Genomic DNA, 14,644 nt, shown 5'->3' with positions numbered 1-14,644 from the left:
CCTTGGCCCGATACTTGTGCTAGATGGGCACAGAGGTGGACCATGTGCAACCAATGGTTCAAACATTGTATCCTGAAGGTGGTGCCATGTATCAGGATGATAATGCACCAATACACACAGCAAGACTGGTAACAGAATGGTATGATGAACATGAAAGTGAAGTTGAACATCTCCCATGACCTGCACACAATATTTAGATCTGGTGACTGAAATCGTTAACAAAATGGGAGTAAATGATAACCTTGGTAGGCATCAGCAGATTTAAATATTATTGAGCCACTTTGGGGTGTTTTGGAGGAGCGAGTTTTGGAGGAGCGTTTTTCTCCACCAGGCTCACGTAGTGACCTGGCCACTACTCTGCAAGAAGAATTAGTTAAAATCCCTCTGGCGACTGTGGAGGACTTGAATCTGTCATTCCCAAGGCGAATTGATGCTGTATTGGCCGCAAAATGGGAGGCCCTTCACCATACTAATGAATTATTGTAGTCTAAAACCAGGAGTGGCAGTTTTACTGTCCACCCCCTGTAGCTGTGTGTCTGTTTTTTATTTTTGAAGATGTTAACAGGCTGTTTTTTTCATTCACTATTGTGTGGATAAAAAAAAATTTGTTATTGTGAAATGGGAAAAAAAAAAAACAGCCTTATTTTTAATTATATTGGCCTAAAAAAAGTCTTTTTTGGGTAATAAACAACTAGGTCAATTAAAGTGAAAAAGTATGTGCATATATAACTAAACTGCAGTATGATTTCCAGCACTTCTATTATTAATAAGCTTAATGAGATGCTAAGGAAAGCAAGCTCAGTTGTGGAAATTAATCTTGAATCACTCGAGACTTTAGTCGAACAAAAGACACTTAAAACACCACGGCCACATTGGACAATAACTCTTATCTGCTCCATTTTATCTTAACTCGCCAAATAAGCACATTCAGTAATCGACTGAGACAGTGGTGCTACTCTAAGGGATGTTGTTTATACCTGCAACTATTAGCCTCTATAATCAGTCTCTTCTGGTCTCTGATGTCCAGTAGAGTGTCACTGCATATAAATATACTTATTTCTTTAGGTTACTAGCACAATATTAAACAAGATGTCTTCCCAACATGCTAAATTTTCCATACACAATGATATACTACCTTATTTCTGTATGTCAGATATGTGTGTATATATTTTGTCAGTGTGATCTGGCAACCATGGTAAGTACAGAGCAAGCTCTTGAAAAGGAGTTTAAGCAACACAAAATATCCATCTATCTAGAAATCTCTGTAGTCCAACTAGGGACCCATAGAGGCTTATGGTGACCATTGTATTTATTCCCATTGTTTTATAACTGTGGTAAGACTTCCGGTTATCATTCACATGGGCAATTTGGAAAGCCAATTAACCTAATCTGCATGTATTTGGACTGTGAGAGAAACGGGAGAACCCGGAGAAAATCCACCAAGCATTGGGAGAACATGCAAACTTTACACACACACACAGACCCGGCGCAGAAATCGAACCCAGGACCTGGAGGTGCAAGGCAACAGTGCCAACAACTAAGCCACCGTGCCGCCAACCCAAAATACTGTATGTGTGTGCAAAAAAGTGATTATTCATTCAGGAATGAGTCCCAGCATTTCACACCACAATACATAATCACATGTTTGCTAAACTGTGGGGAGCTGTGGTCCATTACATCACTACTGTGTATGCATCATAGCAATGGGTTAAAGTGTTTATGGGGACCATAGCTAGTAAATATCTCATGAATTTAATTACATACATGAAACATTGTGTGTTTAAAACTAACAAACAAACAAACAAACAAAAAAATCACACTGGCATGAGTAAATTTTAGAAATTCTACAAATATATCCAACAAGCACACACATAAAAGTGCAGGATCAAGCCAAGAACACTGAATGTCTGTCTAAGGAAAACTGCAGTCTTTTGCAGAGTACAGAGGAAGCATCAGGCCACAGATAGAAGAACTCACATGCTATTCAATACTGCCTTTCTCTCACATACATACACACACACACACACAAAGCTGCTAAAGGCAGCTCACCACTCAGCCTGGCGGGAACTATTAATATCTTTGTGAGTGAAAATAGCCTGTGGTGCCAGGGGACCAAAAACACTGCAACACCCTCTGAGCTTGTCCCAGATAGAGCAAGAAGATTCCCTAGTCATTCCACTGAAAAGACAGAAGGTTGTAGTGGATATAAGGCATAAAGAAAAAAATTAGAATGAAGACAAGGATAAGAACAAAGAGAAATTGGAGAATGTGAGAAGTTATTAAAGCTTCAGAGAAATAAAATACGAATAAGTTAAACTCAACAGCAACAACAATAGTAGGAATACCTAAGGCTAAGTGCTTATTGTTACCAAATTCTAATGTTCTTCAAATGTGCAGGAAGCTATTAAATCATTTTTAATACATCTAGTTTTCAGGTGTCTGGCCCTGATGCTGTTTGTATCAATTTCAAAATCTAATCAGTTCATCTGCTAGTTCCAACGATATTCCATATACTGTACATCCTGCAACCTTTCAATTCTTCCTTCTTGAAATATCACACTTATGAGAATCTCAGCCCAACACATAATTTCTTTCTCATTTTGTGGGAGAAAAAGTGAGAGGACATGCTATGAGCATATACAGGGTGCATTTGGGTCATTAGTCTCCACCAAGAGGCTGAAACCAATACATCTGCTTAGATATTGAGCAAAAGGTGTCAGGTAGGACCAGCTGTCACAGCATCAGTGCATAGGTGGCAGCTAACATTATACTGTAACAATCCATCCAAGAACAACTGAATTATAGAAAACTGCACTCAGAAATATTTTACATGATGTGACTGATCCAAATGAAAAACAAAGAGGGCAAAGTAAAAAATTGTCAAATATCAGAACTAATACGGAAAAAACAATCCTTTTATTATTATTATTAATAATAATAATAATAATAAAACAACAACAACTAATTAATAACTATTACTCGATATCACAAGTCTCAGTGCTATAATTCTATAGTGCTTGATCAGCTGGTCATGCAGCCACTGACACTTTTCAGGGGAGCACGCAAACCTGTTGCCTTTTACCTGCTAGCATGGAGTTCCCTGCTGTATAACAAAACGTGAAATGATCTGAGACCCTTTGTGTCATATTTTCACAAGACACAAATAAAGCGTTTACATTTGCACACACTAATGCTGAGGCACTGAGTCAAGAGTAACTCCAAAGCTTCTAACCCAGCCAGTGGATGTATTAGGTTTAAAATGGTCTTGATCATAATGGTCTGTTTTAAAACACTAAAAAACTAAATGAAATTGTTTTCAGCAGGAGGCACTGTAACAGAGGACTTTACACTGAAGAGAATTGCAATAACTATTTTCCTAAAAGATAAGTCTTTACCAAAAGAATATTTGAGATTCTTTTTTAAACAAATCTACGTATGAGCAGCATAACATTAAAACTGTAGACCACATAATAAATAAATAACAATGAAGATGTATATACAGTGAAACCCCGGATTGCGAGCAATGCAGTTAGTGAGTGTTCCGCAGGACGAACAAAGACTTTTCAAAAATTTGGACTTGTAAAACGAACAAGTCTTGTTTTACAAATATGAAGTATCATCTATTACGCATGCGCTTCTTGTTTTGACGCAGAGCGTCACGTGATGACAACTTAGCCAAGGGTTTTTGTCTCTCTTGCGCTGCGGAATTGTGGGTAATCGTCTCCCCTGCTGGGTCTTAGTCTTTTACTGGTATAATCAACAGTCAGTAATACAACTGGTATAATCACCAGTTGTATAATCAACTATTCTCTCTGCTCTACACAGAGATAATTATACATATAATCAACATTTCTCTCTACTCTACACAGAAACACTGCTCAAAGGTAAAGTGCAGGTTAATTTGTTTTATTTTCACTTTACAGCAGTGATTCTGTTAGTGTGTCGCTCAATCGAGTGTCATTAGAGAGATTTTTTTGTTTATTTTTTCGATACGACAGTGTTTCCGTTGTGTGCGTGAAAAGAGTGGATGAAGGGTAACTGTGTAAGACAGGCTCATTACTCTAGCTTTACACACACAGACACACACACACACAAGCACAGAGACGCACACCGCCTGCGCACATAAACGTAAACACTTATCTGTCTGGATTTTTTTTTTTTTTTAAAGGTAAGTTAAGGTAAGGTAAGTGCAGGTTAATTTGTTTTATTTTTACTTTTATTTTGTGTATAACAAATAATTTGAGTTTCCATTTTTTTTCTTATGGGAAAATTCGATTTGGTTTTGAAATACGAGCCCACTTCCAGAAATAACTTTTAACCCTTACAACATTTAACCCATACACAGTACAGTTTTAGTACTATGGCCTTAAATTCTGACTAGAACTCTTCAAAATGGTCATCTTCTCTGAGTAGAGCTACCAGCAAAGGGCTCACCCAGAACATGCAGGTACGAAGTAGGTCTGTAATTACTAAACTCCACTGGGTCAAGCCCCAGCTTTTTAAGAATTGGAATTAATGCACCCAGTTTCAAGTCAAGGGAACAGAACAGAGCTAAAAGAAACCAGAGAGAGTGACCATAGATAAAGTTTGTGTTTTGACTAGAGGAGTAGACACTATGGTGAAGGCGAGCTCTGAGTGTTTTGATCAGCATAGCAGTGGGAGGCTTTCAGAGTGAAGCTAATTACTGAGAGGAACTGTTGAACTGGTAGGGAAGGTGAACATAATCACAGGATTGTGATTATGCTGAGTTTCCTTACATGTGCTGCTAAAACTGCAGAGAGATATTTAAAGTTGTGTCATTTTTAAAGGTTAAATGAAAAGCTGGGAAATGTTAAAACGAGTACAAATGACACATCATCCATGTAGGCAAGCACATGCATTGTAAGGCCCATCATTCTACTGGTGACCAGTAGCTTTCATACTGCAGCCTGAGAAGCAAACAAAGGGGTAAGATGTGTAAAAGTCATAGGACTTATACACAGAAAGAGAGAAGAGCAGCTAAATCAGGGCCGCAGTGAGAATAACTTGAAGGCTGCTCTGTAGTTGGAGTCTCAGTAATTGGAAAGTGATTAATCATGCTTATTAAGGTGAAAGTGCTTATGTTGTCATCTTTTTTATTCTCAGGTTCTCCAGGTAACAAACCGAATGTCACATAGGTTGAGAAATGAAGCATTAAACATTCAGAGAAGTTAAAATTCACTAGCTGCACCAACATGAACATTAAATCTCCAAGGAGCAGCATGGAAGGTGAAACAAATCAATCTGAGAGACTTGTAGAGGATAATAAACTAAAACATCCTTCAGGGACTTGGTTACAATGAGTTTTTAGAGAAAGCTACATGTATTATTTTGATTAAAACAAAACAGCAAGTCCATTATCACAAATTGTTCTATGAAGCGTATATGTACAGTATACTGATAGCACAGATGTGGTGCTTGGTTCAGAGCATTATCTTGTGTGTACAGATTCACCATCATTACAGACAGCAACAATCGTCTTGTGTTTGAAGTATGCAAGGAAGCCTTTACTTTTATTTACTGTCATGCATCTTAGCAGATTTTTCTATCTATTATGAATAACTAAAGCAGTAAGTAGGATGATTCTTGGCATATTGCAGCACACTCTCCCCTCCCAATTCCACACTTGTGCTTGCAATATGCTTCGATTGGGAATTACTGTCACATACCTATGCACCTTCCCTTTTTGTCATAATGAGAACCTGCCAACAATGAAATTTCAGTAGGCAGTGAGAAAAGAAAAACAGCATCTATTTGGGAGCAGAACAAACTCTAACATCATAGTTAATAAAAACAAAAAAATGCACCTGATGACAAAATATAAAAAATTATTTACATGTTTCTGTAGATCTGAACATGAGCTTACAGGCTTTGATGTTTTGCAAACATTACCAACATAAAAAGGAAAAAAGATGCTTTACCAAACAAAAATACAAATAGTCTAAAAAATATTAAGTGGTGAGATACAGTTGGGTTATCAGTGTCATGCCTAATTAATACTTAGCTGATTCCTTTTAATAATGCAAAAGATCATAGACCCACATTCTAGCTTTCATTGGGCTCACAAGGCTTTGGCTTCAAAAGATTTATCTAGTTAATGATGAAGCATCAATAAAATAAAAGCAACTAGTACGAGATGTATCTAGTTCTGGTAGCTCTCTCAATGCTAAAGCAACGGTTGAAAATAGTAAATGCTACAGATAAAAATGTAGATAATCAAACCTCTGTCTATCTCTCAGACCTTTTGTTTCTTTTTTATATTTGTATATCTCTTTATATATCTCTTACCTTGACTCCAGATGAGAGGAAGCTGCTTGAGTGGACTTTGGGAGCAGGTGAGCGAGCGCCTTGTGCAGCGACACTGTGTTTTGTCGACGGACTTCCTGCAAAAAAACAAATAAGAAAACAATTAACATTTTCACCTCATTAGTCCGTCCGTCCGTCCGCTCGTGTCTCTCTCCGCCTGTTTTTAATCTAAACATCTGTTTTGCGTTTGTTCATGTGTTTCACGTCTAGGTTGGACTATCGTAATGCCTTACTGTCTGGTTGTTCAACTAGGTCCGTGGTTCTCAAAGTGTGGGGCGCACTCCACTAGTGGGGAATACAGACATGACAGATGGGGCTCAATGAACAGGAGGCAATCAGTGGAAAATAATAGGAAAGTACCTATTCTAATTCATGCTTTTCTTTATTGACAATAAGGATCGGACACTCGAAACTAAACAATCACACGCAAAGAAATGGATCATTAATACAAGTAAATTAAAATAACATCAGAAAAAAAGGGGAACCATAGTGCAACCATAACAGTTAAACGTCGACATGTTAATTGCAGAGAAACAATATAATAAGGAAACATTCGGTATTACATATGTAATTTCATTTATTCCAATGTGTATGCTAATGTTTCTGTATTTGTTAAAAAAGTAATATTTTATCAGGCAGTACAAGTCTGGCATTTCTAGTTTCCAGTGTGGCAACAAAGTTGCTTTTTGATCCTTCAGGCGCTGAACAGAAGGGAAGATCATATGTGGGTATCTTATTTGCGGGTTTATTTTCGCAGCTATTGAATTTCGAAGATGAGAATATCAAACTAACTTCACCGCGGACACAAACCAGGTCAGTAGCGTAATGTACGTAGTGAACATAATAACGCCAATGGATACATTTGTTACATGGACCACAAAAAAAAGCAGACGATACAGCACTATCAGCCTAATCAACCAAAAAGCCAGCCAAAAGGAAAAGATGACGAAGCCTATGTTGCACTTGGATTCATGGTGGGGCAGAGGAGAGACCCGTGTGTGTTTTGTGTCTTAAACCGCTGGCAGCAGACAGCATGAGACCCAACAATGTAGGAAGACACTTAGAGACAACACACCCCAGTCACGTTAATAAGCCACTCGACTTCTTTGAAAGTAAGCTGTAGATAAGTGACGAAGTAAGCCTGCTATAACAATTGCATGTGTATTTTATCTGTTTTGAACTTGGTGTTATTTGATCTTATTGGTTTAGAAATTGATATTTTAATAAGCAATGAGCACATCCGATTTAAAACCCGCTTACTCCGTAATGATTAATTACTCTTTCCATCTCTTTTCCTTCGCCACTAATAGCAGCACCCGCTATTTCCGCATTACTGGATCTGTAGCGACAGCAGACCGCAAAGAATGATGGCCACGCCTGGGCTGATGGGAATTGTAGGGGGCTAACTTCCGTTCGATCTATTCGCCTGAGCAAACTTCTCAGAAGACCTATCGTTTTATCGAGTCATTTCGGTTTCTCTCTGAAAAGAAACAAGAAAGAAAAAAAAATCCTGTATCTGTCTGAATAAGTGAGTGAATGAGGTGAGTGTTCTCAAATACTCATTCAGCACATGGGCCAGCTGCAATAAGTAGGCTGCTATTTTTATTTTTTCTGAGTTTTCAAGAATACTAATATGAAACTTTATTTTTTACATGGTTTAATAATTTTTTGTTATTAAAATTGAAAAATTTAAGGTCCTGTTACAAAGTTTACAGATAGATGGCTAATTTGTATGCCATTGATATGTTCAGTGTTCATGTATACTGTTTAATAAACACTTCTTGCACTTTTCAAGTCTCTTCATAAATTTTGTTTTTCCTGTAAATGATTCAATAAATACCGTACTGTGCCATTCATACAGAGGAATTACCGTCCTGTGAAGTTTTGATATCGTTCAATTCAATTCCAATTAAATTCAATTCAATTTTATTTGTATAGCGCTTTTAGCAATTTTCATTGCCGCAAAGCAGCTTTACACAGTCAAAAGAATTATTTAAGTTTGTATGAAATGTGAATTTGTATGAATCAAAATGGTCAGTTTGTCCCTGGTGAGCAAGCCGAGGGCGACAGTGGCAAGGAAAAACTCCCTGAGATGATAATAGGAAGAAACCTTGAGAGGAACCAGACTCAACAGGGAACCCATCCACATTTGGGTGAAACAGAAAGCAGTAAATGATCTGCATTTATACAGTGTGTAGGGTGGGAGGCAGTTCAGCTATAATAGCTGATGTTAATAGATGTTAATATGGAGTCCAGGTAGTTATTGAAGACCCAGGTAGACTTGTAAGAAGTTCCAGTCATGAACTATCGAACTGTCAAGTCCCCAGAGAAACAGTTGCCAACACCAGTCAAGGCCAGAACCATTTTCTAGGTAGAGAGAATCATACCGTTACATCCCTACCTTATACATTATGTGACCGTGACCATACCTAACTGTTATCTCTTTTCTTTTGTTCTCTTTCCCCCCCTCTTTCCCCCTCTCTCTCTGTCGAGATACACATGTCGTTCCTGAGCTGCCAGTGATCCAGACTTTCTCTGCCCTCCGGACCTGTCTGACCCATCCTGGTGCCCCGCTTCTGGTTGGAGATCTCGTCACATGGATGCCCCGTGTCTCTCTTTGAGATGCGTCTCGTGTCTGGGGATGGTTCTCTCTACCTAGAAGACAGTTCTGGCCTCAACTGGAATTGGCAGCTGTTTCTTTGAGGACTTGACAGTTCGATAGATCAGAACTGGAACGTCATACAAGTCTACCTGAGCTTTCAATAACTACCTGGACTCCATATTAACATCAACTGTTTTGCTGTACTGCCTGCCACCTAACACACAATGCAGATCAATTCCTGCTCTCTGTTTCACCCAAATGAGGATGGGTTACCTGTTGAGTCTGGTTCCTCTCAAGGTTTCTTTCTATTACCATCTAAGGGAGTTTTTCCTTGCCACTGTCGACCTCGGCTTGCTCACCAGGGACTATCTGACCATTTTGATTCATACACATTCACATTCCATACAAACTTAAATGATTCTTTTGATTGTGTAAAGCTGCTTTGCGACAATTGTTAAAAGCTATATAAATAAAATTGAATCGAATTATCTCATAGCTTCACACATGTAAACACACTACTAGAAAGAAGCACCACAGTTTCATGCATATATGCCTGGGCTGGTTTCTTTATTTCTATAACTGCTGACTTCCTGGGATTTTCATGTGAGCAAAACAAAGCTTACTTAGACTGAGGTTATTAACATAATCTTATACAACACATTATTTGTGCAGAAGACATACAAAAAGTTTAAATAATTATCAAAAATAAGTATAGGTAAGTTGAATACCTGTAGTGGGTGTGGTCATGCTGATCACCTGACCTGGTTTGTCAGCAATGAGGTAAGGGTTGTTGACAGATGAGCTGGCCTTCATGTGTACAGGGGTGGAGGTGGGAGTTCTAGATAAGGGAGAGTGACTAGGGGTGGAAATTGGGGAGCCTGGAAAATATGAATGCAGGCACACACACACACAAATTATAATCTATAATCTGTGGAGCACGCAAACTAAAGAGAGGAAGAGAACAACCAGTATTTTCAATTACAAATTGAACAGTAAACAGCACAACCCAAGCAAAACTATTCAGTATTACAAATTATATACCAATGAGTAATGAGCCATGAAAACATAGGTTTAATAATTAATAATTCAACATACATTGCATTCTAATGCGAAGTAGGAACTAGAAAAATCCGCTAAAAAAAAATGGTTAAAAATTGAGCTCTTGTATACATTATTGTGCCTAATGAACTATTATACAATTCCACTGACAAAAGTCCCGTTTCACCAGAAATACTCTGTTTTGGCATGTAAACTCTTTTTCCATGAAACCTCACCAGATACAATCTTGCAGCTCATGGTGATTGGCTGAAAGGATTTGCCAGGTGACTCGACAGGACTGGGTGTCTGTCCCTGGGGCATAATCTTGCAGCTGGCTGTGATTGGCTGAAATGCTGAGCTGATATGAGAGCCCTGGCTGATTTTCTCCACACCTTTGGCTTGTGACCCAGTTCGCTCAGAACATGATGATCGCACCGTCTCGCTCGCTCTGATCTCACCTGGGATAGAAAAGAGAGAAAATAACTACCGCAGTAATGCTGTATTTAGCTGGTCCCTCCGAAACTTCAGTGAATATTTATGATTCCAACCTGAAGTATCTAAACCACTGCATTTAGGGACTTATTCATTGTCCACACTCATGTTCTAATAAAACTCTAAACAAGTGCTCTTAATAAAAGGGTAATTGCACTTTCTGAACCAGTTACTACAAGTTAATGTGAGCCTAAATTTGTCTTAAAAGTTGATAACAAACATAGTATCAACTGTAAAACAAAAATGCAAGAAATAAGTGCCGAATTATATCAACTTACATTAACAAACTAACTATCTTGTGTTTCACAGTGTGGATGTAAAGTGATAAGTGATGACAGAGCTGCAAATCTTATTTAATCTCCGTACCTTTCTCTGAGCTTGAGTCAGGAGACAGCTGAGAGGGAGACACAGCACGACAGGAATTCTGACTTGCGGATTTTCCAGGCAATGCACCAGAAGCAGCTGAACTTGCCATGTGAGAGGACGAAGATGATGATGAAGAGAAGGAAGAAGGGTAGGGGATGAAGTCCTCGCCCAGGGAGTTTCTGTGTAGCTCAACATCCACCACCTAATAGAAAAGATAAATTGAATGAAAACACCACCAAACTGGTCCCTATCAAAAAGTGACAAGAAAAGTGACTCTTAGGTGGGGTCTTGTCACAAAGACATTTTGGGCCACTGTTTGAGAAAAAAATCCAAAATTTTTAATTTAAAGTCATAATATAAAAAACAATTTTAATGTTTTAGGGGGAAAATATTTCCCCCTAAAACATATATATATATATATATAAATATATATATATATAAAAACAATGATTGTACATTAAAACAACTGACGTCAGGGATTTGTCTGGAATCTGCTATCATCTCTCTTCTTACAAGAAATTGCACAGCAGCCTCCCTCTAGGCTACGGACAGTGACATCTAATGCGCTATTCACCCTCCGTGCAGTTTCACAGGGGACAAATAAAAATAATGATCAAAATTATTAATCCAGAGGAGGCAGAACCCTTTTGCACTTAGCATAATGCCTCAAAGGGATCATGGCATATGGATCAAAAATTAAGCTTTGTGGCAAGTCTGAATGCTGCACTGAGCCTGACGGAGTTGCAGCTGTTATACTGCACATTATTAATAGCCTTTGGGAAGACTACTACCTGTAGTAGTAATCATTACAAAAATAGGCATTTTTGTACAGGTGTGGTTATTTCTTGTAAATAAATGCCATTTTTACGCACAGCCTTATTAAATGTCCAATATTATTAATAATCTGGTAATGATGCAGCAGAGAGTTGATTTCTTCTGTAAACACTGTAACTTTACTTTTTTTGCAATATCAGACGAGTCTTATGTCTCAATAAAACATGAATGTAATAGAAATCTTACATTTTAGTTTGAAAAAACTAAATGAAAGCTTCTAAAAAGAGGTTGCCAGTCTAATGTAGGACACACAGCGAGTGGTTACAAAGAAAACAAAACCATGACAGTTAAATCTCACTATGCAAGCATGGTTGCCTCAGGAGTCACAGGTCACTTCCTGGTCAAACACACTGACTGGTCAAAACACACCAATCGATGGTGTGATGCCTGCAGTGGAGCTGACATAAAACTTTAGGTAACAAACCAATGCAAAATAAATAAATTAGTTAATTAATTAATTATGTGTCAAAAATTTAAATGGTCACAATGAGCTATCTCCAGTCTTTGCTATGGTCTCCTACCGTCTCTGCTCCAAGAGTCTGCAACCCAGTGTATGTTCTGTCCAGCTGTGAAGGCACAGGGAAAAAAAGAAAATTCAGCAACTGATGGGATTTTTTTTTAAAGAAGCTTAAAAAACAAGCTTAAAAAAAAAAAAAAAACAGGGGGGGCAAGGAAACATCTTCTAAGCTGAAAAACAATCCACAGAGAATACCAACAAACATACTGTCATCTCTCTTTTATTAAATTTGTCCCTTTAAACTTCAATGTTTTATTTTCTGCTACATAAGTAGGGGTATCAGAGTAAAACTAGGCAATTGTAAGTATCTGTAGGCTCATGTATGCACAACAGGGCTGATGCTGTTTCCCGCTGTGTGAGTTATGCTGCCCTGTGACAAAGCATGAGCCGTAGTTTGACAAGGCTGGCATTGTGTGACTGAGGAGACATGTGTCCTCAAGCCTTCACACTCACAGGTTGGTAGCTGTTGAGTGATGGATGGACAAATTTTAAAACTCTCACTTAATGCACAGAAAACTTGGATAAGCAAAAGAAAAGAAAAAAGATCTAGTTAGAGATAAAGGGTCTTAGTGAACGATAAAGAAAGAAAAGAAAGGTCTCTTCTAAATGCCAAGATGGGTAATAACCCTGACCTTCAGATTATGGATGATATCCATACGTTTATTCCGCTGGTCTTTAAAGTGGATCTGCACACGCACTGGAAACTCACCCCAGCCACGGCGTGTTAAGTGAAATGGGGGTTCACTGCACACAAACACACAAAAGTAATTCTCTTAGCAGGTACATGCAGTCACATAATTACTGTTCAATTATATAACACACTACTGTTTTATACAGTTGTATATGATTATATACAAACTATACAGATTATAGCTATATATGCAGATGTCTGCATAAGCAAACAGAACAGATAAATGTATTTATAAAAATCTACAGACACAACCAGATTGTAACATGGTCCTCAAAACCAGAAAACTAATAAATGTGAAGGGGCCTACACTTTCAGAGTTCAGAAACTTATTGAGGTAAAAGAGGTTATTGAGGTAAAGTGCATTTGTTAAGAACCCGTAGTTCAGAAACTAAAGTTGAAACCCACTGCTTCAAGAATGCTAAAAAAAAAATCCAAACAAAAAAGTTCAGTAAGCTGAACACCTACCTGACCTCCACCAGGTCATTGGGTTTATAGCTGGGGTGCAGGAAAAACCACACCTTCTTTACAAAGTGGTCAATGCTGGGCTCCTTCCGAGAACCTCGAACATACACCATCCACTTGTGAGTGGACTGGTCATTCTCTTCTCTTTTATCAGGAGCTATGTACCTGATAAAAAGAGAGGGAGGAAAAAAAATGACAGATGGATAATTTTACAAAAGCACAAAAAGAGACATATCATTTATTATATGTCTGTCATGTGGTTTGTAACAAAACCTCGAGATGAGAAATCATCTGTTTCTAGAAAAATGATCTTAAATACTTTTGGCTATGATACAAAGTTTCCTATTTTAAATAGCTTTTAATTTATTAAGCAAATCAATAATTTAATTAATTAACAAATCGAAATAAATTGTGTTTGAAGGAAGTCTCTCAGACAGATATAAACAACCTAATTGCTTGACATACAGAAAAAAAATTTGTATTGCAAAATGCATTTTTTATAGAAAATAATGTAAATGCAGATAATCTGTTCTAGCCGATATTACCAATTTCCAACAGAATAATAATTAAATCAATATATGATTGCATATAAAAACAATTTAAACACGAATATGTATTATTTAATATAAATGAAATAAATTGACATTAAAACTCAATCTTAATTTCTGATTTCTTTTGGCACTTTCTGCGGTACTCTCCAAATCATGAGAGAACTTCTGTAAGTACAACCGGATGTATGTGCATCTAGCTCGGTCGCTCGTATGCTGAAAATGCCAAGCCACATTTTTTGCACAATTTTAGTTCTTAAGGTGGCAATACGCAGAGGTAGCACTGTCCATTAAATATATGTAAGGTAGCCTGAATAAAGTACACTTACATTTTGAGAACTGCTCCAACACAACTCATCTCTGGACTGTATCAAGCAATACTCAATAACAGGGACCAAATTTAATGAAATCATGCTGTTTTTTCTTAGTAAATTCTGTTAAATAATCTTTAGGGGGATTTACAGTTCAGTTTTACATGTTTTCCAACTACACAGTTTGAAGTGAGAAACTGAAACGTAAGCAATAATCACTTAACTTCAACCGATCTCTCTATTTAAATCATGTGGGTTCCTCCTGAGCTGTTTATATTTGTGGCCCACTTTGCACATAATGTTATGTTGTGTACAAGACTTTTATCTTTTGTGCTGTGTTAACATGTGTTCTATTAACTGTGTGTATATTTATGTGATCACAATAAGAATCTAACCAATGTGATTTTTCTTGGAATTATTACATACATAAAGCTGTAAAATCATCCTGGAGAAAGTGGT

General features: G+C 37.6%; 1 protein-coding gene across 2 annotated transcripts in view; it reads right to left on the bottom strand.

The window, feature by feature from the left end:
• Nucleotides 1-14,644, bottom strand: part of yeats2 (YEATS domain containing 2) — a 48,619-nt gene that overhangs the window by 25,314 nt on the left and 8,661 nt on the right. For both annotated transcript variants that reach the window (XM_053486417.1, XM_053486416.1), the window contains exons 7-13: nucleotides 13,330-13,491; nucleotides 12,806-12,917; nucleotides 12,178-12,222; nucleotides 10,823-11,024; nucleotides 10,201-10,422; nucleotides 9,655-9,804; nucleotides 6,307-6,401 (exon numbers count right to left, since the gene is read on the bottom strand). In XM_053486417.1, the coding sequence (XP_053342392.1) occupies nucleotides 6,307-6,401; nucleotides 9,655-9,804; nucleotides 10,201-10,422; nucleotides 10,823-11,024; nucleotides 12,178-12,222; nucleotides 12,806-12,917; nucleotides 13,330-13,491 (988 nt within the window). The remainder of the gene's footprint in view (nucleotides 1-6,306; nucleotides 6,402-9,654; nucleotides 9,805-10,200; nucleotides 10,423-10,822; nucleotides 11,025-12,177; nucleotides 12,223-12,805; nucleotides 12,918-13,329; nucleotides 13,492-14,644) is intronic.

This window comes from Clarias gariepinus, chromosome 25 (genome assembly GCF_024256425.1).
Source record: "Clarias gariepinus isolate MV-2021 ecotype Netherlands chromosome 25, CGAR_prim_01v2, whole genome shotgun sequence".
NCBI classification, from domain to species: Eukaryota; Metazoa; Chordata; class Actinopteri; order Siluriformes; family Clariidae; genus Clarias; species Clarias gariepinus.
This window is presented reverse-complemented; position numbering and strand designations above follow the sequence as displayed.